This window comes from Callithrix jacchus, chromosome 11 (assembly GCF_049354715.1).
Source record: "Callithrix jacchus isolate 240 chromosome 11, calJac240_pri, whole genome shotgun sequence".
In the NCBI taxonomy this organism is placed as follows: domain Eukaryota; kingdom Metazoa; phylum Chordata; class Mammalia; order Primates; family Cebidae; genus Callithrix; species Callithrix jacchus.
In genome coordinates, this window is record NC_133512.1 from 119,256,106 (window position 1) to 119,283,323 (window position 27,218).

At 40.1% G+C, this 27,218-nt stretch overlaps 1 protein-coding gene across 1 annotated transcript in view; it reads right to left on the reverse strand.

Annotated features, from left to right (window-relative positions):
* Positions 1 to 27,218, reverse strand: part of SND1 (staphylococcal nuclease and tudor domain containing 1) — a 443,208-nt gene that overhangs the window by 378,826 nt on the left and 37,164 nt on the right. Inside the window, exons 2-9 of the mRNA XM_002752042.7 lie at positions 26,846 to 26,995; positions 18,523 to 18,643; positions 14,193 to 14,271; positions 11,791 to 11,951; positions 10,589 to 10,680; positions 9,837 to 9,995; positions 8,576 to 8,682; positions 6,224 to 6,314 (exon numbers count right to left, since the gene is read on the reverse strand). Of these exons, the coding sequence (XP_002752088.2) occupies positions 6,224 to 6,314; positions 8,576 to 8,682; positions 9,837 to 9,995; positions 10,589 to 10,680; positions 11,791 to 11,951; positions 14,193 to 14,271; positions 18,523 to 18,643; positions 26,846 to 26,995 (960 nt within the window). The remainder of the gene's footprint in view (positions 1 to 6,223; positions 6,315 to 8,575; positions 8,683 to 9,836; positions 9,996 to 10,588; positions 10,681 to 11,790; positions 11,952 to 14,192; positions 14,272 to 18,522; positions 18,644 to 26,845; positions 26,996 to 27,218) is intronic.

Here is a 27,218-nt window from a genome sequence, read left to right on the forward strand (position 1 = left end):
CAAAGGGAACCAGTCTTTCAATAGGCCACATGTATCAGAGAATACTTTGTCGAGTTTCATATTTCTCAGGCTTAAGCCTCTTGGCACTCTGACCTACAGCTTTGCATCAGTTCCAGAAACCAACTGTAGAGACCCAGAGGCATCCAGTTAGAGGCCATAGGTTACCCTCTGCAGGCTTTTCAGGATTTTTAGCTGTGCCCTGTGTAATTAATTCCTAAAAAACAGGGTAACTGTTGAAGAGAGAATCCCTATTTGTTAAGGCTTTATAATCACATGATCTTTAGAGCAGAATCAGTCAGGGAAGACTTGCAGGACTTTCAGACTATGTGAAGGTCCCAGGTGCCTTAGAGCTTGTTTAAGATTCCCTGAAAAAAGCTGTTTGCCACTAACAGACATTTGATATCAGGTAAAATGATAAAGAACTGCTGTTGGGTTCCAGGTTATAGAAGTAATGTGTTTTTTTTTTTTCATTTTAGACTTTATGTTGATATCCAGTGTTCTACAACAACTGGCAAACTATGGCCCAAGGGCCATCCAGCCCACTTCACATTGTTATAAAGGTTTCCTAAAATATTCCCACAACCATTCGTTTACACATTGTCCATGTCTGTTTTCCTGCTACCATGGCAGACTTCAGTAGTTACAACAGTGAACATATGGCCACCAAGCCTAAAATATTTGCAATGTGGTCCCTTAAGAAAAAGTTGGCCAATCCCTGTTTTACCACCTGATAGAAAATGAACACCCTTCATGGTACACAATGGTTAACATTTCTAAAGACATATTTGGCAAATGTGAGCCAGATAATTTCTAAGGAAATAACTGCCATTTACTTGGAAATTTATTCCACTTTCTAAATAATGAAAACAAATCTCAATTACATGAATATGGACCTATAGGGGACTGGTTAAAAAAATACTATGGTGCAGCCTACGATGGAATATTACACGTCAATTAAAGAAGTAAGCTCTTTATTTTGGTTCCCTCTCTAAACATCTCTATATAAAAGGGATCTGTACAACCTATCTATACATAAGCCCAAAAGGAAGAAGATAAGAAAGAACACTGCAACAAAATTCTGGAAGCTCAAAAGCAGATGGATGAGTAGTAACTTACTCCGTTGGCTAACAAAAGCTAAATACTAAGACAGTGGCAAGAAAACACAATAGCCAATCTGATTTACACTGCAGTCCCACTCTCCCTAATCTGCCAAGACTCAGAAACTGTCAAATCAAGCATCTCAACTGGGAATGAAAATGGGACCAAAAACAAATCTTCCTAAGAAGCAGATGGATTTCAAGATGTAAACCCTGGCCAGGCACGGTGGCTCACACTTGTAATCCCTGCACTTTGGGAGGCCAAGGTGGGAGGATCAGGAGACCAGGAGTTCAAGACCAGCCTGGGCAACAGAGGGAGACCCTGTCTCTACAAAAAATTTAAAAATTAGCCAGGCGTGTTAGCATACACCAGCAGCCCCAGCTATTCCAGAGGCTGAGGCAGGAGGAACTGCTTAAGCCCATGAGATAGAAGCTGCAGTGAGCTGTGATGGTACCACAGCACTTCGGCCTGGCTGACAGAGCAAGACCCTATCTCAAAAACAAACAAATAACTAATCCCACGCATAGGATCATTGCTTCTAAACTCAGTGTTTTAATCCAGAGAACAAAAAAAAGCTCTTAAAAAATAAAACGGTATCAAGTCCATAAAGGTACTGAAAGATAACTATAAAGAAATCTAAAACAAGAAATTGAAAAAATTTCTGATAACTACTAACAGTGGAGCAATACTGATGGATACAATTCTAATGGAAAATGACTTCTAAAATAAAATTCTATATCCAGCTAAACTATCAAGTGTTAAGTAGAGAATGGATACGAAAGATGTCAAAAAATTTATCTCCCAAGCATTCTTTGCCATGAAGTTAGAGAATGTGTGCCACCAAAATAAAGTAGCAAATCATAAAGAGGAAGCTGTGAGATCCAGCAATCCTAGCTCCAATCCAACAGTAAGGCAAAGAAATCCCCCAGGACAATGGTGAAGAAATCCAAAGATGAGAGCTCTAAAACAGGCCAAAAAAAAAAAAAAAAAAAGAAACCAGTCTTTGCAGGTTTCAAGGCTCAAGATAGTGTTAGCAGACTAAATCTCCTCTTGAGAGGAGGTTTAGGCAGACAGAGTTAGAGGCTGAATTAATAGTAAGTATGTTAAAAAAAAAAATGTAAATTTTAAACATCATTAACTCCAGGGAAAACAAAAAAAATTGTACAGGAAACTAAAAGTAGCCATAATATGTTAAATAGCACAGTGGTGTTTGTCATTTAAAATAAATACTGAGTATTAACCAAATTACAATATAATCATGGTGGAAGAACTGGGTAAGAACCCTGTGCGCCAATGTGAGTATGCGTGCTTGTGTGAAAAAACTAAGTCCTCTTCTTCCATGGTATGAAGGAAAATAGTTGTACCTAAAACTGAAAAATTAAGAAATAGCCATGTAGGCCGGGCGCAGTGGCTCAAGCCTGTAATCCCAGCACTTTGGGAGGCTGAGGCAGGTGGATCACGAGGTCAAGAGATCGAGACCATCCTGGTCAACACGGTGAAACCCCGTCTCTACTAAAAATACAAAAAATTAGCTGGGCATGGTGGCGCATGCCTGTAATCCCAGCCTGTAATCCTCAGGAGGCTGAGGCAGGAGAATTGCCTGAACCCAGGAGGCGGAGGTTGTGGTGAGCCGAGATCGCGCCATTGCACTCCAGCCTGGGTAACAAAAGCGAAACTCCGCCTCAAAAAAAAAAAAAAATAGCCATGTAAATGTTTTATTCAGAAATGAATTAGCCAGAAGTTGAAAGTGACTGCCTCAAGGAGGAGTGAAATTAAACTGGTACATTCTTTAGTAAGCCTCTAAAAAATTTTAAATTTTCTGTATTAAAAATTAAAACATGCAAACATAAAAATTATACACAAAAGAATACAGATCGGTGCTATTCAAAGTGGCTGCCAGTTTGCAGTTAGATAAGGAACTTGTACCAGAACATTAATCAACTACATCACTAAGAACATTGCTGACTTTTTTTTTGTAGTAAGCTTTTCTTGATGAAGGAAGCAATGCCTTGATTTACATTCTGGCCCAAGCTCCTTATGTCACTTTATCAAGGCATTTTGAGTAAAACTGGTATAGATCAGAGATCATCAAACTATTAAAAAGCCAGATAACATATATTTTAGTATCGGTGGGCTGTAGTTTCTATCACAACTACCCACCTCTGCCATTATTGCACAAGAACATAGACAATACACAAACAAACACATATAGCTATGTTTCAGTTTGTTCACAATACTGAAATTTAATTTCACATAATTTTCATATGCCACTATATATTTTTTATTAACACAAAATACATTTTTTTCTAATGTAAAATCCACAGGCCATGCAAAAACAAGTGTCCAGCCAGATCAGCCCATGGGCCATAGTTTTCCAACCTTGAGATACACAATGTAATCCACTTTGTTTCAAAAACAGCAACAACAACAACAACACAAGGCCAAGTCATAGTGTTTCATGTAGTATGGGTATTTATGCTTATCTCCTTTATGCTTTCTTCCTGTTTTAAGAGCAAAGCTAATGCTAAAGAATGTTCGGCCGGGTGTGGTGGCTCACGCCTGTAATCCTAGCACTTCGGGAGGTCGAGGCGGGTGGATTGCTTAAGCTCAGGAGTTTGAGACCAGCTTGGGCAACATGGTAAAACCCCGCCTCTACTAAAATACAAAAAATAAGCAGGGCAGAGTGGTGCGCACCAGTAGTCCCAGCTACTAAGGAGGCTGAGGCAGGAGAATTGCTAGAACCCAGGAGGTGGAGGTTGCTGTGAGCCAAGATCGCGCCACTGCACTCCAGCCTGGGTAACAGAGCAAGACTCCCTCCCTTTAAAAAAAAAAAAAAGAATTTTAAAAACTCTTTACCTATTTCTCTCTACCCTCTAAACCGACATATACCCAAACAGCCTAAATTTATGTTTCAGTTTCTACAGAAGATTGGTTACTCCTAATAATCCTCAATCAGATGATTTCTAGGGGCAATCTCCTCTACTTTGGCACTGTAATGAATAAAACTTCATTGTCATGATAAAAGCTTCACTCTCATTTAAAGAAAAGACAGATCCTAGGATCCTAGATTTTTAAAAATGAAAAAAATTCTCCTACAGGTAGGTCTCCCTTTTCTAATTACCAATAAAGTCAGATTTAAGATAAATGCAAAGCTCAATAATCTAAAAGCTTTGAATTTTGTTATTATGTAGTGCTTCATTTAACTCCCCAATTAGCAAAGGCCCAAAACTCTTCAAAACACTCTAGGTATTTCTACAAAGTCAGCTTCAATTGAGGACAGGCTGGCTGGAACGCAGTAGGGTATTAAGGTCCTCATCTGCTTCATCTACATCGCTAATGTCACAGACCCTCAAAGTGATCATGGTGAAAAATTGAAGGCCTGCCTCCCTTTTTGAGTGAAAAATCATCCTTTCATTCTGTAGCTATATTAACACGGAACAACACGCTATGGGAAGCATAAGCACAACTGAGTTCCAAGTAGGCAGAACAACCCATGTCCAAGTGTCCACACAGGTACGCTCCTCTCACAGAAGGGAAGCAAGGGCCATTTTGGTCTGCATCAAGACCGGGAGGATGCCAGGATTATCCTACCAGGAGCAACTCCTACTCATGACTACCAAAAGGAGTGATTATGGCTAACCTCACAGCTGCTTGGACAGCACCTACAAAAAGAGGGAAAGAGGCCACTGGACCACTCTGTGACCTATTACTTTGGGCATCATAATAAAGAGAGTGAAGAAATGTAGCTATTTCCTCAGATTGCTAAAATTTTACCATTCTAAGACAGTCTCAGGATTTCTCAGGCTCACAGTGCCACCTAGTGGCTTTCCCTCCTAAACTCACGAATAGGTAATAGGGAGATAGCACCTCTCAGTCCAATAATTTGGCACTGGACCACTTTTAGCCAATTAAAAAAACAACAACAAACTTCTAGCATCTCTTGGCAAAACTAAAAATAGTCTGGAAAACATTACAGCATTTTGGGAAGACACAGAGAACAGGTCTGCCACTTCAGTTACAAAAACATGCAACCAAGATAATATATTTTTATAGCACTGCTGATAACAACCAAGGATAATAGCTCTAGTTCCTTCAAAGCAATAAAGCAGTCTACCCCAAGACACATCAATGGAGAACTCTCAGGGCAGGGGGCAGGGGGATGCACAAGAGCTCCAAAACAGAAAGAAGAGAAACTTGAGGTCATATATCTATAGATGCTCCTTGACTTGCAATAGAGTTAACTCCTGATAAACCCATCATAAGCTGAAAATACTATAAGTTGAGAATGCATTTATCTCTCTTTAGTTCAAACAGGGAGGGAGGAAGGGAGGAAGGGGGGAAGGGGGGAAGGGGGGAAGGGAGGAAGGGAGGAAGGGCGGGAGGAAGGGAGGGAGGAAGGAAGGAAGGAAGGAAGGAAGGAAGGAAGGAAGGAAGGAAGGAAGGAAGGAAGGAAGGAAGGAAGGAAGGAATTAAACTTAATACAACTTATCAAACACCATAGCTTGGCCTAACCTACCTTAGCTTAGGTAGCCAACTTTCGCTTAGGTTAAATCACCTAACCTACCAAACATCATAGCTTGGCCTAACCTACATTAAATGTGCTTGGAACGCTTACGTAAGTCTACAACAGGGCAAAGTAATCTAACACAAAGCCTATTTTATAGTAAAGTGTTGAATATCTCACGTTATTAATTTACTGAATAAAAAATGATCAACAGAATGGCTGTATGGATACTCCACATGTGGTTCCTATTGAATATTTATTGCTTTCACACCATTGTAAAGTCAAAATATCTTAAGTCCACCCAGTAAGTCAGAGATCATCTGTACTTGGACACAGGAAATCTTAAGACAAAGCTATTTGCTAAGCAGATAAAAAAGAGTCCTAAAATACAAGAAATATTTCAAGCTAGTTTGAAGTTAGCTAATTTACAATGAGAAATTTAAATGATCTTATGGTTTCTAAGTCCCCTACAACACACACACACACACACACACACACACCTCTCTACTGGCTGGCCTTGAAATTTTCAAGAGTGTCGGCATTTCTAATGGTTCAAATCCTTGTATTATTACTAGCCTGGCAATGCCCACTATGCTTATCAAGATGCTGAGAATGACTCACCTTGGCAACAAACTGCTTGTCCTTTTGGTCCAAATTCGCAGTGGGAGCCACATAGTCTCTCCATATTCGCAGCCTGCGCTCCTTGGCAAACCTAGTAACAAAGCAAGGATGCAAGATCATTCAGACAGACTAAGTCAGCAAATGGAATCCACCACTGCCATGGGAGCACAGTTGGTGCAGAATCCCTTAGACATATCCAGAAGAAGGACCACCAGTCAAACCAGAACAAAGAGTGACAGTAAATGAAAATATGCAAGATGCATATATACTGTAAGCCCATGGCTGGGAGACTGTGGTCCAGGCATACAATTTTTTGAGCCTAGATGGTTCGAGTCCACCTTCATTACTAACTCTGGTTTATCCAGTATCTTCTGGGTGACTACTATACAAATTAGGCTGACAAGCACAGAGTAACTTGTTCTTTTAAATGGGAAGATTCCACACATCTAAACAAACATAATTTCTTAAAAAGCACAGACCTGCTCAATTTCTATCTGAATTATAAAAAGGTTACCAGCTACCAAACCTATATAGAAGAACATGCATCTACAGAATAATTGGAAAATGAACAAAATCCTTATAAAGTTCATTGACTAGAGTTAAAAAAAAAAAAAAAGAAAGTAGCTATGTAGCCAGAAATTTATTTTGAAGTATTATCCCCAGTAGATATTTTCTGAGCCAGACTAAGAATGGGAAATGGAATATATGCAAAGATTTTTTTAAAAAAATCAATGAACAGCTGTCTTAAACCACTTACAAATAAGTGGATACATGTGCAGTGAAAAGGAACTATTATTTCTGAAAACAGTTGCAATTTTTTGTTTTAGAGAAGCACTAAAATGAGAAAAACACAAAGCAGGATGTAGTAGTTGTAAAACATATGAAGTAATTCAATACAGAGGAAGCAATTTTACTTACGATCCAAGTAGCTCAAATATAGCATGCAAAACAGCAGACAAGTAATCACATATTATCGAAATATGATTTGCATTCCCTAGTCTAAGCCTGTTTTTTAATGATGAGCACTCCCTCAAAAAATCCAAAATCTTCTATTGATATCATATAACATGTAGATAATACTTTTACTGCATTCACTTTCTTCAAAGAAAGGCAAGAAATTAAAGAATCAAAAAGAAATCAGAATAATTTAAAATATTAATGAACTCAACAAGGATTCTCTGATCCAAAAAAAAGAAAATGGAGCACTGTAGAATAATCGGTAGTATTTGGAACACTGTACTTGATAGTGGTTATTATATCTTTCTAATTAAATTGTAGAACAATATAAAAAAAATTCTAAGTAATCACTGTGTTTTTTTCATCAGACACTACACATGTTGGATGTGCCATATCAAATGGCCTAAGTTAATATCTATTTTTACAAAAACTTGCAAATACTTCTGCTTATAGGTAATGATGAAAAAGACCTAAGAAAAGGAACAAATACTATAGTTATTCATTCATGTTGTTGCACATCTCTTAGCTGTACACCTCAGTGGCAAAAATGTAGTTATCAAAACCATAATAACTTTAAGATTCTGAAACAAGTCATAGAGCTAGCCTTGAGAGTAGACTATCGTCATCAGCTGTGTGATGTCTTCTGCTTAAATGTATCATGAAAGGTGGTGATTCACTCTCCTGAGCGTCATTTCCATTCATCCACTGTTGCTACCTGGTGTATTTTCTTTCGTCTATCCCCATCAAATGGAAAAAGTTCACTTAATCTACATCTTGAGCTTGATAGTTGAAATGACCAATAATCTCTGGGATTTCTACATGATGTTTCCTGGAAACAAGTTATTTCTACATCTGCTTCAACCATAGGCAACAAGTGAAGAACACACCAGTGACAACTCAGAGTCGTATTAGCATTTATTACTGAAACATGCTTTTAAATAAGTTAGGGCACAGGCCTCACAACAACACTGAATGGTCCTGGATTAAAATCCACAGGCTCTGTCTTTCCATCATACTCCACTCCTGTGTGTTTGGGAGCAGCTGATAAGCAGTTTCAACTTTTTCAAATAAGCTTCAAGTTTATTTCATTCCAAATGTCTAAAACCCAGAACTTAAGCAAGGGGCTTGGGAAAAAATGACCTGAAAATATTAAGAAAGTAAATCAAGTGAAGAATTATGCCTAAGGGAAAACTCTTAAGTCCTTATTATCCAGAATTCAATTAGACTGAAACTGAGGACCAATATTGAAGTCACTCCTCTATGAGGAACTGCCCTACTCCTTCACTGAAGTAAAACGGACACTGACATACAGGGGTGAGAGAAAATCACTAGATTTCTTTCCCTAAATATCCTTAACAAGATCCACAGCTGGAAGGCCTCTCTGACAGACCTTACCTCTCTGCCGCCCTCAGCTTTTCGGCGCCGCGAGTGTACACTGCAATCGACCAGTCCACACAGCGTGCGAAACCTTCCTTCAGGAGGAGCTCTGTGATGTTGCCGTTCTGAAACACAAGGTACATGAGAAGCAGGCATGGATTAGATTCTGTTGCCAAAAAAACCAATTCTCTAGACTTCTGACACAATTAACATAGCCACAATCTAGTCTGCAGTTATTTGTTTATAGTGGAGCAGCTTCTCTCACTAGGAAGCCATTCCTAAGATGGGAGACGTGCCACCCTGAGACTCCTTTCATCTGCCTTGGCTTCGCATCCCAACAATACCCACCATGGTAACTCACTTAACAGGAGTAGGATAAATGCTAGTGGCATTGAATGGAATTGACATTTCAATAGCTCTTCTTGTGGGCAGAGAAGGATGTTCATCTTTAGGAGAGATTACACCTTATTCTTCCCTCCCTTACTATCAGCACTTCGGGAAGCTACATTTTGCCCAGTGAATTAAAATTCATACTCTACAGTGACACAGAACCATCTGGCAGGGCATGACCAGACAGCACTCCAGAAAAAACACCTTGGCACACTCCAAACCAAGCCTCTGAACCTTCCACAACTGGAAGAATTATCTAGCCAAAGCATAAGTAGCTTAACTATATTAGACACAAGTTACAATAATGAAAATCCATTCAAATTTAGGTATTAAAAAGAAGGCCATCTTTCGTCCAAGAATAACCCAACTACCAAAGGGCACAATAAGGTAAAAACTTCAACAATCGGAAGCACAAGAACATAAAGAACCTATTCCTTTTGTATAAGGAATACAAAAAATAATTTTTCCATACCTTAGTTTCCTCATTATTAACCTACCAATACTTCAGCTAGCTGACTTCTAGATCTCACCAACCCTATTCTACAAATTTCAGTTATACTTCTAATGAATGTAGCAACCTCCGGGACCAAAAAGTTAGATAAGTACATGATCAAGTTCCTCTTCCTCTTCCCCAATAACACTTGAGATTAATTTCCTAAAGGTGAGAAAATTGTCCAAGTCTGTAAGACAAATGATAGCTCCCTAGAAAATCAAAATCAAAATTAATAACTGCCTGAAAAATCAGCAGATATTAATAATAATCCTGCCATAATATTTTAAGGGATGTTAAATACAGAGAAAAAGAAGAGAAAGAGAAGCAAACTCCTGCTCTTCAAACCCCAAATGCATCCCTAGCCCATTGCAACCCAGTCTGCACAGACACACTCACTGGATGAAGGATGGTACCCAGAATGTTCTGGTTGTGGCAGCTCTCCAGAATGATCTGAACATCTCTCTGAAGCAGTCGCGACTCGGTGAAAAATTTGGCTTCTGCAGCAAAAGGCTCTGGTGTTTCACTGCCATCTGCTTCCCGTCGAAAAGTTGGGCACTAAAGCAAAAGCAAGGTAGGTGAGTAATGCAGCCTAAATGTGCGTGCTAGGCACTCTCACCCCATACTAAGCCTTCCAAAAAGCACACATGTCACAAAGCTAAACTCAGGAAGGTCTTAAATCAGGCCTTCTAATTTAAAACACACTGGTGAAAAGGGACTAGAAATATCATCTCAGACTTCTTGGCAAAGGAAGATAATAAAACTCACATTATCGTGAGGACAACAATTTTAATTACAGTAAAAAGTGGCCCCTTACTAATTTTTTAAAAACCAAAATAAATATTTTACATTAATGCTTAATGCAACCATATTCCGCAAACTTCAGGGCCTCTCATTGCTCCATTTCTCTAGGTTTACATACTCAACAATCCTTAAGCACAGCTCATTTCAAACAGACCCAGAATACTTTAAAAAATAAATAAATAAGAGTTATTCGATCCAATTAGAATTGTCACACTACAAAGTTTAAAATCAATGTTAATGGCCCACATTAGGACAAAACAGCAGTTCCAAAGTCCCCAAGTAGAAGACTCTATCACTGAACATCCACAAACTCTATACCCACCACGTAGCCAAGAGTATGGTCTGACCTTAATGCCTGACAGCATGACTGTAACCAGGTAGTAATCTGGGAGGAGCAGGGCCCTGACCACACTGCCGTCCCGCACATGCTCGATGATAGCTGCATGACAGAATAAACAGCTTAAGCCCTTAGCAAACATCTTGCCAAGGATAAACAATGCTCAATCAAACTGCATTTAACACAGTTCCTCTCCCCGAAAAGCCTGAGAAAGCCTCCCTCTGAAAAGTAAGGATGCACTGGCAGATCATAAGGGTTTATATAACAGACTCTTGCACAAACGATTCCTGGAGAATGCAGATAAGACCTGTTTCTCCATCTTCTGAACCTTCTGGGACCTCGTGGCTCACACTGAAGGTTTGTTATCCATAAGCCAGGATGCTCACCTGAGTACCAGGCACCCAACAAAAAATAATTAGTAACTTACGATTGGTAATAATTTTATTTTACTAAGTCTGAAGTTAGCAAGATCTCAAAATCAGGCCAAAAACTATATAGCACATAAATACACATACAGTCAGCCCTCTGTATCCATGGGTTCCACATCCATGGATTCAACCAACCACAGGTCAAAAATATTCAGAAAAAAACAAAAAATTCCACAAAGTTCCAAAAAGCAAAACATGAATTTGCCACATACCAAGTATTATGCTGAGTCTATACAAATGAAGTGGTGTGTAGGCATTGTATTAGGTATTGTAAGTAACCTAGTGATGATTTAAAGTATACAAGATGATGTGAGTGGGTTATAGGCAAATACTATACCATTTTATATAAAGGACTTGAGCATCTTTGATTCTGGTGTCCCCAGGAGGAAGATGGGGGCAGGGTCCTGGAACCAATCTCAATGAAGGATGACTGTATATGTTTAGATATATACAGAATACATGTTTCTACCTCTAAGTTTCAGGGTGGTATTTAAGTAGCCTTCTTTTAGAGAACAGAACATAACCAATGTGCAAAATATCAGAAATTTACTACCCTGCAACAGCACAGGACTAGCCTCTTCAAAATGTATCTGATGTGATCTACATGAACTGAATCCAAATTCCCTTCTGAAATACTAAGGTGCTGTTTTACCCTTAAGGATTTCCCATGGATACGAAATAAGTATAAGAAAGGCTTACTAGATTTTACAAATCTCAAGAAGCAAAGAGTGCAAACAGAAAGAAATCACCCTGAGTCGTATCTGTCTGTTCCCGCCAGCCTCACCATTAACAGGCTTCTGATGGTGTGAGTCCACAAAGTGCCTTGGGTTTTCAATGGTATACTTGAGGTCCCGGATAGTATGTGAACCGTTCCCGTCACTCCACATCCCTTTCTTGGCTGACTTTGCTTGTTCCTCACATTCTGAAAGCCGGTTCTGCTCAGGACTGGAACATAAAAAATAAACAAGAGTGGTTAGTGAGTTCAGAAACAGAAATATGAGGCTCTCTGACAGAGGGTTTCTTCAGCATCTTCACCCCTTGAAGACACTAAAGCTCTGTTTCAGAGCTATGGCTTAAGACCCAAGCCTATAACCAGAAAATCATCATGACCGCAATTTCTAGATTCCAGACTTGTTCCTTCAAACAAAAGGTTAAATAGTAAGAGCCTTTAAAGAGACGATCTAAAGAACACACATGCCAATACTGCCACCATCACTGAATAGAAGAGAACAAGTTAGTGGCTCAGAGCTGCTCCAAGGGATAAAGCTTCATTTAGCCAACCCAGATTCAGGAACTGGAATCCAGGCACAGCTCAGTAGTGCAGAGAAGCCGAGTAAGAACCACTCTTTCTCTCTCTCAGTTTACAAAACAAGGCTGGGGAATGTGGAATGAATACTGCTATCACAGATAATGTTACCCCCAAACTACTTACACATTCAATAAGGCAAGCTAGACGAAAGTAGCTTGAAAATGGAAGCCTCCTCCTTCATCAGGCAAGAAACCAAACCACGTACTAGAGCCGCCAAAATATCAGTAGACAAACCAAATCAAGTTTTTTTTAAAAAGGCTAGAAATGGCTCCTCTTTCTCTATTATATCTAAGCTAAAGGCAGCATGAAACTGCATGGATTTTGCATAATCTCAAACACCCGGTGCCATCAATGGCTGTATGCATAAACAGAATCTCTTCCCATCTTCAGCAGGAGGGATTCCTAAGCAAGGACAACCTACCAATTTCTCAAGCCAGAAGTCTTCAGCTCTCTTCCCTCCCCTACCCCAAAAGGCAACCACACCCCCAGGGATCCAAATGCACAGTCAAAATTAGATGAAGAAATATAGTGTAAGAGACTGAACCAAACACAGAATGGGAAAAAGTGACTTGAAGTCAAAACAATTTTGGAGGAAAAGAACTGGTACTCCAGGAAAGATTTCTTTGTTGAGATGGCCCAATCCTGCTGTAAGATATTTTTGTTATTCATTCTAGTTGCCAACTGAATTCCCAAAAAATACTGAAATGGTAATCAAGCCAGTAACTGTCCTTAAGATACAGCTTTGGCATACTTCCAAAAACACCACCAAAACAAATATCTTAATTCAACAAATTCCCACTGGCACACCCTAATTATAGAGTCAGAAAATGTCTCCTCACAGTCAGAAAGGACCACAGAAGTCCATGGTGAAAGACCTGGCCCCTAAGTCTGTGAAGGCAGAAAGAATACAAAAAAGTGCATTTTTGCCTTTGCTCATCCTCATCATTGGGATACCTCATGCAAATATTTCTCTAAAGCCTTTCCTATAGCTACGACAGTCATGTAAGGCAGCAGGGACTTAATGAAATAAAACAGCATTATTACAGCCTCCAAATTATACAGATGTAGCACTTTTCAGAGACTAAGGTGTTAATGAAAGCCAGCTGCAATCCATCCTACTGAGAACCAGCACTAGTGAACTTGAACATGATATACATACTATAAACCTGACAAACCCCCAACACCTTTCTAAAAGGTTCCCATTGCTATTGGCTTAAAAAAAAACATTTTACCTATTAAGCAGCTATAGATACAAAAACAACACAGACTTAAAAGACTTTGAAGATACATAAATTTTTCCTGACTCTCAAAACAGAACAAATGAGGCCTTGTCAGTTTCCTCAGATTCTAAAGAGATTTTTCTTCGTATTCTATTTATTCACCCACTTAATTTTCACTGTACTTATCCCTTGCACTGTTCAGCTACTTGCTTACTGCCTGTCTCCCCATTAAAATGTTAGCAGAAGCTAAGTCTGTTCAAACTGTATTCTCAGTGCCTAGAAAACAGCCTGGCACATAGTAAGTGCTTAATAAACACTTGGGACTAGCTACACAGAAAGATAAATACTCTGCAACTGAATATCTATGGTCTAAGACTTGTTGAGTCTTACAACTATGAAGAACAGAACTGCCTAGTCTCAAAGCCTGTATTTAAAAGAGTCATATACCTCAAACACCATTAATGAATGCTGAGTGACTTCCTAGCTCAGAATAATCTATACCTGGGCAAGAATATCCTCGAAGCTGTTAAAGCCCCACAGTTACCCATGTCTGGGGGCAAGAATGAAATAATGCAACAAAGCCAATTTACAGCTGACTACCTAACCTCCCTTGATGTCTCAAGGAGTCAGAGAGACAGCGGAGTAATGAATACTTACTTATTAGCTCTCACGCCTTCTCTCCGGGTGGCTAAGCCCTCCGCAACCAGTGATTCTGCAATGTTTTCGCCATTGGTATCTGAGGAGGAAAAGGGGGGATTTAAAAACAAGATTCAAACCTGCCTCCAACAGCAACAGAGCCCAAATGGGACCACTTTCACACTTAGCTCCTCAAGGAGAATAATGTTGCCAGAGAAATGGACAAGGCAGCAATGTAGCACTGGGTTTTTCAGGAAACCTCTTTTCCCATAATATGTAGTCTCTAGGATCCAAAGGGCTATCAATCTTCTTCTCAGGAATTTGTTTTTAATTTTCTAGTGTATCTTCCAGGCCAAAGGCAATCTTGGGAACCATGGGAGACAGACAAGAAAGCAAGACGCATGCAGCTGGCAGCTCAAGAGACTATAAAGCAGTAACTGGAGGAATAGAGGCCTGGAGCTGAACACAAATCCGGCTGCTTAATAGCTTCAACAAGCTCTCTCAGCATCTTAATTTACTCATCTCTAAAGTGGGGAGAGCACTTGCCTTGATGGGTTCTTGTGAGAATTAAATAATAATATGTATAAATCACCAAGCACAGTGCCAAGTGCACAGCAAGAATTAGAAAAAGTTAGTCCCTTCACCCTGTACAATCAGAGAGATGATTCATTTAGGGCTGCCTATCACATGTTATGCCAGAAATTCCAATTTTTCTCAGGAATGTCCTATTCTCTGCTCCATGAGGACACCAAGACAAGACACACCATTTGACAAAGACTTTCTCTTGTTCTCACAGAGACACCGAGAGAACACTGGCTAGATTTCTCATTTCTCACAAAGCAGCCATCAGACCTGGCAAGAAAAATGAAGTTAAACATAAAACCCAATCTGATTAGGTTCTACCCAGGCACTTGAAACATTAATTGTATTTTGATGCTATTGAAAAAGCTTTTAGGCTCAGAATTTTCTCTTAAATCTCTGCTTGTCGGCCAAAACCATAAAGGAAGACAACTATGAGTGAATAATCACATAAAAATCTTTAATATGGCAGAGAACAAGCTCCAAGATAACCTGAAACACAGCAGTCTAACTGATAGGTAATGTCAGCACAGAATAAAATCCTGCAAGATTTATATTCCACATACTACACACTGACTTTTGTGAGTAGTAATGGGTACATACATCACCTCCAAGCCCAACCTAATGCCTCATCATTATCATGCCCAAATTTCTGCAGGGGTAAATCTCAAGCCTCTTTTCCTACCAAGAAACTGAAGTGAGGACTTTATACAAAGAATGTTCAGGTTCGGAGGGTGAGTGTGGATCACCTGACCCTTTCCACTGAGGTTACTGCTGAGGCCAGCCAAAGACACATTGGCAAATTTTACATTGGTTCTTCTAAGCAACAGGAATCAAAGAGTGAAAAATCAAAAGGAAGGACTCAATTATTAAGGGAAAAGTTGAGCAGTGAAGTGCCAGGAGGTCAGGGGGTGGAAAGAACAAAATCCAGATACAAACAAGGTAAGTGACCATAAAAACGAACCAATCCACAGCACACCCAATAAGCCGGACATTTTCTTGGCACACAGCATGCTGAAATGGCCCACTCTAAAATGGCCCACTTCTAGAAAGTGAGTTCTGAATGCACCTGCAAAAAGGAGAAAAATGTGTTTCCCTAGGGTGGACCCTCAAGAAAGGCAACAAAATGTGGCAGATAGGAAAGTGAAACAGGAATTTGTTTTCAAGGGTTCCATTCTTCCTTCTTACTTATCAAATTCTGAATTTGACCAAGTCACATCTGGAGACAGTATTCAGAGCAGGTGGGTGACTATATTGTCTTCAAAAGTCAGGAGACTAATTATCTCTTTTTAATAATAAGTTCTAGGTTAACCACAAAGTCTCAAATTCTACCATTCCCCCCTTCGAAAAAAAAAGGTGAGTAACAATAAAATAAAATACACAAATGCTATCTAAGACATTGTTTTCTTTCATTATAATAGAATCGGCATTAAGAATTAGTTAAAACACCTTAGTGAAAATATTAAACTTATCCATTTCTTTACCTTTAAAATGGAAAGATATAGGTAATTTCAACCATTCTTTAAGTACATATTTATTGATCACCTACTATGTGCCAGTTTTTATTCCAAACACTAGCATTTAACATACTAAATTATATCCATTTTGTAATGTGAGTCCGTTTAAGAAGCAAACTTTTAAAAAACAACTAAAGATAATTAAAAATGTCAGCTTCTCTTAAACAATTTGACCATTTTGGTTGAAGACCAAGGGTACTAAAATGAACTCTTAGGGGTGGTCTACTTATAGAAATATCTGTGCCCACAATCATCTGTGATCCAGTAAGGTCTCTTGTGGGGTAACAGAAGACTGACCAGCTGTTATGGAACTGAAATTTTTTAGGTAATAAAATCCTTAAACAATTGCATTTTGAAGACAGTATATACTTCTTTTCCTCTTACATTCTTTCTAACCCGTAATTATCAATGATTATCTTTAAGCGTTTGTTTCTTAATATAAGAATTATGGGCAAAAAGCAAACTTACGTACTTATTTCCCTTTTTGAAAAGAGTCCTTATGTTTCTAGAATTTCTCATTCAAACAAGAAGCAGGTAGCCATTTTTGAGGAGGCTAAAAAGAGGTATTTCTCTACTAGGTAGGACATTGAACAAGACACCTCCAACATCATTCATTCCCAACTCATTTTTCTAAGACCTCTATCATTAAAAACAGAGTCTTAGCAGAATACTGTCAGCACCGACATTCTGCCCTGCTTGCTTATTGCTAGGACTGACTATCCGTCAAATAGATTATCCAAATCAACTCCGTTACATGAGCTATCTGAAAGGGTTTTAATTAATCAAGGAATCACAGGAAACTTAAAAATAATCTGCTCCCCAAATAGTTCAAGGAACATAACTTCATGTTCATCTGGCTGCTTTCTGGAGAACATCCTGTCAATTCCTCTTTCAATGTCCTATTTCTGTTCCAACTCCATTCCTCAATCTTACTCTTACTACCTAATCCAAAATGCCCAGAACACCTAATATCCCATGAGCCATCTGCCCCAGCTAAACAATAGGTGTAGGTGTATATATGTATGCACACACACAAATGCCCAGAGTGCTTCTCATACATAATATCTCTCTTTTTTGTTTGTTTTTGACCAGGGCCTCACTCAGTTCCTCAGGCTAGAGTGCAGTGGCATAATCATGGCTCAATGCAGCCTCGACCTCCCAGACTCACATGATCCTCCCACCTCAGCCTCCTGAGTAGCTGGGACAACAGGTGTGCACCACCACACCTGGCTAATTTTTCGACAGAAATGGGGTTTTACCATGTGGCCCCAAACTGGTCTCAAGAGATCCTCCTGCCTCGTCCTCCCAAAGTGCTGGGATTACAGGTGTGAGCCACCATGCCCAGCCTATACTATCTCTTTAAATTCTCTCAACAACTTACAAATGAAGAAATGAGGACTTACAGGATTTAAGGATTAAGTAAGAATACATGGTAGGAAATCGGAATTCTACATCTATGCAACTCCAGTATCTGTGTTCCTTCCATTCCATTACAAAACACGTAGGCTGCAAAAAACCATAGGCCCTCAAGGAATCTTCCCTTCCAAAGGAGTTTCCAAGCAAAGAAGAAAAGCCACAAGATAGATAAAAGAAATAGAAGATGCAAAAGTAAATCTATAGAAATTCAATTAGCATTTTGACCTAGAAGCACAGAGCCATTGAGTTCCATGTGCTGATGGCCTAAACACAAGGAAGAATGCAACTCTATACTACATGCACCAAACCAAGCCAAGAAAGCAGGAAAGGAGGATACACAAGGAACAGGACCACTGAGGGCGTTCCTCTGTACCTATATATTCCATATGCCCAGGGCCCAAAGCATTTCCATTTAAGCCTTCAGCCAACTGTCCTAGAGCTTCCTCCACCAGAACCCACAATGGCCTTCCACCACAAAAAAACTGGTTTTTTTTTTTTTTTGAGATGGAGTTTCATTCTTGTTGCCCAGGCTAGAATGCAATGCTGCAATCTCAGTTCACCCCAACCTTTGCTTCCCAGGTTCAAGCAATTCTCCTGCCTCAGCCTCCCAAGTAGCTAGGATTACAGGCATGCACCACCACACTGGCTAATTTTGTATTTTTAGGAGACATGGGGTTTCTCCATATTGGTTAGTCTGGTCTCAAACTCCTGACCTTAGGTGATTCACCTGCCTTGGCCTCCCAAACTGCTGGGATTGCAGGCATGAGCCACTGTGCCCAGGCAAGAAAACTGATCTTTAAAGGAACTTCAGAGAAATTAGTCCTCTCCCTGCAGCTCACCTTTTCCAAGGTAGATCATGCCATACTCTCGCCCCTGGGGTGTCTTGTTTTCTATCGTGAAACAGACTTCCTTTCCAATCAGCTTCTTTCGAAGGAACTCTCGAGCTGGAAATGCCCAAGGCTGAAAGACAAAACAAATATGTTACATGAGAACGGCCTAGTTCCAGATGCCAATCAGCATTCAAGCAACTTCATTCCTTCAATAAATGTCTGAGTACCCACTGTGGTCCTGGCCCTGCACTGGACCTTGAAAATGTAAAAATGAAATGCACACAATGCAGACTGCATACTTAGGGGGCTCATAAAAAAGGAGGGTCCAGCAGTTGGTTTAAAACTAGCACAGACACTAAAAACAGGTCTCAGAGTTTTCCAGACACTGGCAGCAGGACATTTTCCCTATCACTGTCTATTCAGAGTTATAGCTTACTTTGTGAATAACATTTGCCAATGCTTTTATAGCACATACCATGTGCCAGCCACTGCTCTAAATGCCGTATATACATATCAACCCACTCCTTCAAATGGGAAGTCCAGGCTCCAGGAACCCACCTAGGCAGAGGGAAGTCATAAATAACAACTACCACCTCCATTTCTCCGCCTCTTTCCAGTTTCTAAAACACTTTCACTGCCTATTAAACTAGCCTGAAACCAGTTAAAGCCATTGTTGGAGACAGGATTCTAGTGTTCTTATTTCAGAGTGAATCCCCTGCTCAAGTAAGAGCTCTATTTAAGTCATCTCCACCCTCCTCTTTAAAGATCAGCAACAGTAAGAAGATATTCCCCAAAGTGTCTCTTCTACTTCTGCTCTAGTCGGAAGCCTTTACAGGTCCCAGCATCCTGGGGAGAAAACCAGTAACAGTCCCTGATAAAGTACCACCTGATAACAGTGATTCTTCCCTCTCACTTGCTCCAGGCATAGACACGAGGACTGAGCCATACATCCACATGTCTCCATGTCATCTCAAGATAATATACAAAGGAATGGCTTTGCCCTTCCCCACCCTATCCCACCTGGGATGCTTCAGACAAAGGGAGATTCTCCTCTGAAGCCACTGGCACTTGAATTTATAGTCTGCACCTGGTTTAATGTCCCAAGTTCCCTTAGAACAGAAATGAGGAGGGAAGAGATAGGTTTTCAAGGAACATATGATCAGTAAGAGCTCATATGCTGAAAAAAATGCAAAGTATAAAAGGGAAAAGTGATACACAATATGCATACATTGTCTATTACAATCTCTTCAAACCACAGAACTCAAGCCACACACAGTAAAGGCAAAACAGTAAACTGGTGGCCCAAAAGGAAGCCTCTGCATACCTTTTCGGTCCATGCTAATTATTCCATGAAGTCACCCAACAAGCTTTTCTAGAAGAAAAACATCCACATGACTTTCAGGAAACCAGAAACCAAACAAAAGGTGGCCAAGTCAACCAACCCATTGGGCTAGTATTCATAAAAACAGTACTGTTACATAACATAAATCAGGTTCTAGAAAGAACTGATCCTGAGTAAGGACTCTTAAAGATACAAAAATGAACTGATACTCACTTACATGATGCCCACTCCTCAAAGCACCAGCAAACAAAGAGCAATTCGCTCAATGGTAATATTAAGTTCACCTTGATTTTATGTCTCATTTCTAACCCCCTACCTCAATCCCTAAAAATGAATCAGATACCAGTCACCAAAGAGTCTGATGATTGACAAATAATCCCAATTAACAACCACATCACAGAAACAGCACTGAACCAATGAATACAGCCTCCCACATTTTATTACCTAAGGGATCAACTTACTCTAAAAACACACCCAGCTATAGATAAGTTTAAGACTTAGTCTGGAGTAGCGTATTAATATTTAAAATTCAGTAACACACAGCTTTCCTAAATACTTGGAAAAGCTCTGACAAGACCAGTGCTCCTAAAGGAGGCCAAGACTGATGAAAACTCACTTATTAAGGGTCAGTTCACAGGAAAATATCCAGCCCCTGCAGGGAAACCTCCAATTTCTACCAACCAGGCAGAACTTTTCTAAAAAATTTTTAAGGTTCACTGAAGAAAGATCTTCCTCTTAGGACCTCATGCTTTCCAGCTGGTTAGTCACTGGTCAATAAGAGAAAGCCACACTGAAGGTCTTACAAAGGACATACACCCAACCATGTAAGAAAAAATAATCTAGCTTCTGCAATCTTCCTTTCCTAAATAAGCCCTCTCAAGTTGTGTTCCATCCAGAGTTGGGCCAATTCAATAACTGGACAAGATATTAATTAAGAAGACAGGCAACTGGGAGACTCCCAAGAGCTATGCAAGAAAGCAACTGACCACATCACTCTTCCTAAGGGCAAGAGAGCACTCTGAGAGAGAGCCCTTGTGGAAATGAGGCCAGTGTTGTCCATGTGTCCACACAAAGGACAGCCAGGCTATCTGATGGAGAAGTCTATCCTAAGAGAATCTTGCACTCACTCTAAGAGTCAAGTATAATGAAATTTGCTCAAAGCATTTATTCAAATAAAGGCCAGAATGGTCTAATAGGAAGAATAACTGTGGTCTATGCAAATGATGCCCCAGAGTCCCATCTAAGAAGCAAGTGGCTTTTAAGTAGCTGAGACTTAAAATTACTCTTTCCTTTAGAATGCCCAACTGCAGGCAATCTGACAGCCTGCTTGGCACTCCCAGACCCAAGCAAGGTTGTCATGTCTACCACAATGAAATTAAGCTTTTAATTCCAATCTGCTCTTTGACCAGAGAGATTCTTAAAACTATGGGGATAAGATGAAACCTCACAACGTAAAACCTTAACTAGTTACTATGTACACAGCTCAACACTCAATACTTTTTGTTCCTCTTTCTCTTCCAGCTATCCCACTGTACCATCTGGATATGTAACTGATAATCGTGCTCTGTCATCCTTCCCCAGCTACCCCAGTCCTCAACAGCTCCAATGAACACAGGATTGTGACATTCATTTTTTTTTCTAAATAATAGCAAAATATGGCTAGGCCTGTGATCCCAGCACTTTGGGAGGCTCATGCCTGTAATCCCAGAACTCTGGGAGTCTGAGATGGGTGGCTTACCTGAGGTCAAGTGTTTGAGACCAGCCTAGCCAACATGGTAAAACCCTATCGCTACTAAAAATGCAAAAAGAATTAGCTGGGCATGTTGGCACACGCCTGTAATCCCAGCTACTTGGGAAGCTGAGACAGGAGAATTGCTCGAACCTAGGAGGGAGAGGTTACAGTGAGCCAAGATCACGCCACTGCACACCAGCTGGGTGACAGAGTGAGACTCAATCTCAAAAACAAACAAAAATAGCAAAATATTTATTTATTTTATTTTATTTTTTCTCTTTTATTTTTTAAAGACAGTATTTCTTAATTTTTTTTTTAACTTCAGTAGGTTTTGGGGAACAGGTGGTGTTTAGTTAAATGAGTAAGTTCTTTAGTGGTTGTGACATGCATTTCTATATTTCTCATGAAACCATAAACAACGTTACCAACAGCAAGAGCTCAATAAATCTGTGAGAAATAAATAAATAATTCCTACAGTGCCCATCAACGCAGTATCTAGGCTGCCTGGAGTAGCTAGGCAACGCTGGGGATTAGCTTGGAACAGGGAAGGGAAGGCTGCGGGCGTACGGTGGGGCTGCTTTCATTGCCACAGGACTTAGGAGACAGCTGAGTTTCTTTGAAAGAACAGATCATGATGGAAGGCAAAGAATAATCATGTAAAGATACTTGGGACAGTGACAAAAAGGGATGCAAATGAGCAATAAGGTCCCAGATTATTCCTGAATGTGAAAAAGCGAAACATGCTCCAAAGAAATAAAGCCAGAGAGAAAGGGTAGTGCCACGTTGCACAATCTTTCAACCGCAAAAAAGAGATGCTCAGGTTATTTTCCTCATTATTCCCTTAAATGTTTATTCATTGTTTACCTGTATTGTGTCAGGTACTGACTACACATAAAGACACAGAGATGAGAGAAAGCCTCTCTTCTTTGGAGAGCTTGCGATCCAGTAAAGATATATAAACATGTAAACACGCAATGAAATGTTGTGAATGCTATGACAGCACAAAGATGGGATGATGAAAGGAAATGGCAGGTGTGATTTCTTGAGTGCTTTAATCCTAAAAGAAAACAGGTGCTCACCAGCCACAGAGGTGGCAAGGGAACTCCTGATGGAAGGGGCAGCATGAGCTGAGAGCAGAAGGCAGGACTCCAGCCTGTGAGAAGACCTCAGTTCTTCAGCATGGTTAGGGCATGGCATCCCAGAGGGGCTTCAGTAAAGTCTAGAAGTCAAATCACAAATGGGCTTGTAGCCCAGGCTAAGGCATTAAGATTTGTCACAGAGGTAATGAGGAATTACTAAAGTGTCTTGGAATGCAAGGAACCACTGAAGAATCTGGGAATAAAACAAAATTATCTTTAAAAAAAATCTGAGAGCATATGGAGAAAGGATTAGAAGGAAGGAGAATGAGGGCAGAGAGACTATTATTTCAACATCTAAGCATTCTATCAGAGACGAACAAAGATTAGCAGTGTTAATCAAATGTCAAGGATGGATAAGAGAGGTTTTAAGGAGACAGCATCTCCAGGCCTCCTTAAAGGCCTGGATGTCAGCGTTGGGATAGGGGGTTGGGGAGTCAAAATGAGAGCAGGGATATCAGGTTTTTCAATCAGTCGGCATTACTGGTAACTTGCCTCGATGCAGCTTTAAGGGCACAGTAGGAGGAAAACCAAATCACAGCAGGGTGAGGAGACATTGGATTATTAAGAAGGAGAAATAATGGCTATGGGCTAGGAAAAGATGAAATCTGCAGCTATCAAATATTTCATCTCACAGGGATCTTTGAAGAGTTACCAGGAAAAACAGTGAGACCAAGTTACTATGGGAGAGACAAAAAGCACTAGACTGTATAAATATATGGAACTATAACAGAATGCTAGGATCAGATTACACAGTATCCTTTCACCTAGGATAGTTCTGGTAAGATTTCACTGTCCTGTTAACATGGGATACAGTTAAGATATTTTAGAACAACTTCCAACTGGCCTTGTGCTTCTCTGCCCAAGATTCTCATCCACAAAACAGGAAATTAAAATCCAACACGTCTTTCTCAGAGGCTACACTACTTCTTCCTTCTGGGCAAATGAACTTGGTCAGCTCCAAGAAGGGTCAATACTCTTCTCTTGGAAGCAATCAAGCTGTTACACAGTAAGAAAAGAAAACTATTCAAAATGTAGGTTCATCCATTTGTTAATGCCCAAAATGAGAAAAATGCTAGAAGACATTTAATCTAGGAGTATTTGTAGTAAGAGAAATTAACAAGCAGCAGTAGTGATTACCACAACTAACATTTATTAAGTATTTTATAAGCATGCACTAAGCACTTCATGTTATCTTGCTTAATCCTCATTAAACAACCCTGAGGTATACACTAGTATTCCCAATATTTGTGGTCCCTGATGGAAGACCAGTGGGGAAAAAAAAAACTGATTTTAATCTTCTTAAATGTATATTAATCTATTTAGTCTGATTGCTGTTGGTAGCAGAATTATGGGAGATTTTTCCTCTATCTCCATTATCTATACCATTGCTTTACTGTCTTTTTAATTAAAACAAAACATCTTTTATTATAATTTTAAAACGAAATGATTTCCTTAAATATTAATAAAAGATCCACATGAACTCTTGGTTTTTCTTCTTTACCTCCCTGGCAGGGAATAGCACACAAAAGCTGAGGTGCCAACCTGCCCAACATCCTCAAGTTGGGGCAGAGGAAAAATAATTAGAATCCAGAAATTTTGTTCCTTTTTTTCTTTTGAGATAGGGTCTTACTCTGTCCCCCAGGCTACAGTGCAGTGGCACAATCATGATGCACTGTAACCTCGAACTCCCAGGTTCAAGTGATCCTTCCACCTCCCTCCCAAGTAGCTGGGACTACAGGCATGTACCACCACAGCCAGCTAATTTCTTTTTTTTTTTGAGATGGGGTCTTGCTATGTTGTGAGTTGACAGGGCTGGTCTCAAACACCTAGGCTCAAGCAATCCTCCCCACTCAGCCTCCCAGAGTGCTTGGATTACAGGTGTGAGCCACCACAGCCAGCCCAGAAATTTCATTTCTGATAGCCAAAGCACTGCTACCAAGGAGAGTACCAATGTTTCAAAGTGTAGAAGCCAAAGACTAAACAATGCCAAATTGGTACTCATAGCAGCTACCCGAGGGCAAAAACGAAAGGGGTCAAAGGCAGACCACAAAGAAGGCAAGGTGGGGGCAGGCATTAGAGGCTGAGGGGTATGGGGGAAGGATGGAGGAGATGGTGGTACAGAGGCATGGAAGTTTCTCAAATCACAATAATACAATGGTTCTTAACTACTCTTGAGTCATAACTTCCCTTAAGAAACTGATAAAAATGGCTGGGTGTGGTGGCTCACACCTGTAATCCCAGCACTTTAGGAGGCCAAGACAGGTGGCTCACAAGGTTAAGAGATGGAGACCATCCTGGCCAAAATGGTGAAACCTCGTCCTTACAAAAAAAAATACAAAAATTAGCTGAGCGTGGTAGTGTATGCCTGTAGTCCCAGCTACTCGGGAAGCTGAGGCAGGAGAATCACTTGAACCCAGCAGGCAGAGGTTGTAGTGAGCCAAGATTGAGCCATTGCACTCCAGCCTGGTGACAAAGAGAGACTCCATCTCAAAAAAAAAAAAAAAAAAAGAAAGAATCTGATAAAAACTCCCCCTCTAAAACAATTCATGAATTCATGTTTACACAAAATTTTACAATTTCATGGGATTTATCTATGCCTTCAGAGGTACATGGATCCCAGATAAAAAATCTGTAACAAGCCAGGTGCAGTGGCCCACAACTGTCATCCCAGTACTTTAGGCCGAGGCAAAAGGATTGCTTAAGCTCAGGAACTCAAGCCTGGGCAAACTAGTGAGACCTTGTTTCTACTAAAAAAATTGAAATAAAAATTAGCCAGGTATAAAAATTAGCACATGCCTGTAGTCCCAGCTACTCAGGAGGCTGAGGTGGGAAGATCACTTGAGCCTGGGAGGTTGAGATTACAGTGAGTCATGATTACACCACTGCACTCCAGCCCAGGCAACAGAGACCTTATCTCAAAAACAAAGATGGGCAGCCAAAAAAAAGACTGAAATCATGTCCTTTGCAGCAACACAGATGGAGCTAGAGGCCAGTATCCTAAGTGAACTAACTCAGAAGCAGATGATCAAATATCACATGTTCTCACTTTTATAAGGGGAAGCTAAACAATGGGTATGCACGGGCATAAAGATAGAAATAATAGTAACAGGCCCGGTGCGGTGGCTCATGCTTATAATTCCAGCACTTCAAGAGGCCAAGGTGGGCGGATCACCTGAGGTCAGGAGTTCAAGACCAGCCTGACCAACATAGAGAAACCCCGTTTCTACTAAAAATACAAAATTAGCCAGGCCTGGTGGTACAAGCCTGTAATCAATCCCAGCTACTCGGGAGGCTGAGGCAGGAGAATTGCTTGAACCCAGGAGGCGGAAGTTGTGGTAAGCCAAGATAGCACCATTGCACTCCAGTCTGGTCAATAAGAGCAAAACTCAGTCTCAAAAAAAAAAAAAAAAAAAAGGGAAAAGAAAAGAAATAATAGACACTGGAGACTCCAAAAAGGGAGAAGGAGTGAGGGGGCTAAGAATTAAAAGATTATCTATTGGATATAATGTTCAATATTTGGGTCATGGATACACTAGAAGCCCAATCCCCACCATTACACAATATACCCATGTAACAAATATGCAAATGTACCCTCTGAACCTTAAAGAAAAAAGAATCTTTAATAAAATAATTAAATATGGGCCGAGAATTTATTACAAAATGAAAGTGTCTGAGCATATAGGTTTTAACTATCTCTGGAAAGAGACACAAGACCCTAGTAACATCAGTATCTCAGGGGAACTACTGTATTTTTCACTATATATCCTTCTGCAATTTGAACAATATAAATGAATGAATTCAAAAATAAATTAATAGAAGAGCTGTGCCATAACCAATGATGATTTCAAATGGCTGAGGCTACCAGGAAATGTTCCTAACCTATTCCAAGAAGAGTTAGCAGTGAAAACACAACAAATCTAAGTCTATGGGAAAGGCACAAGAAAAAGCCGTAAAGCTTCGACTGCCATGAAAGGTACTAAACATATAAACAGCAGATACAAGCTGCTTGTGGGTATATCCAGAATCAGCAGTTCTACAATATGAAAAAACTCAAAATACAAAGAAAGAGTACATACGACCTAGGTCCACAGGCGCACGACGGCCTCAGGAAGCACCTACCTCATCAGGGGTATCTTTTGCATCAGGTTGTGTGGCAGCTGCCCGGCGAGCAAGATTTCCAGCGCGAATGTTGCTGAGGTTGATCTGCCGCTCAGGAGGAGGCCCACCACGAGGCTGACCTCGGACAATGATGGCACAACCCGAGAGGACCTAAGAAGGGGAAAGAAAGAGAAAATGAATGGTCCAGAGGCAGTATCACCATAATGCACGTTGTGTACCACTGTATCCCCAACATTTCAAACAGTACTTGACGCTTCAAAGGCATGTAAAGTTATTTACTGAATGACTAAATAAACAAAATTGTTTTTAATTTTTTAAGAGAAATATCTACATAAAGTCTTGGGCCAAATTCTGAAATGATAGAAAACCAACA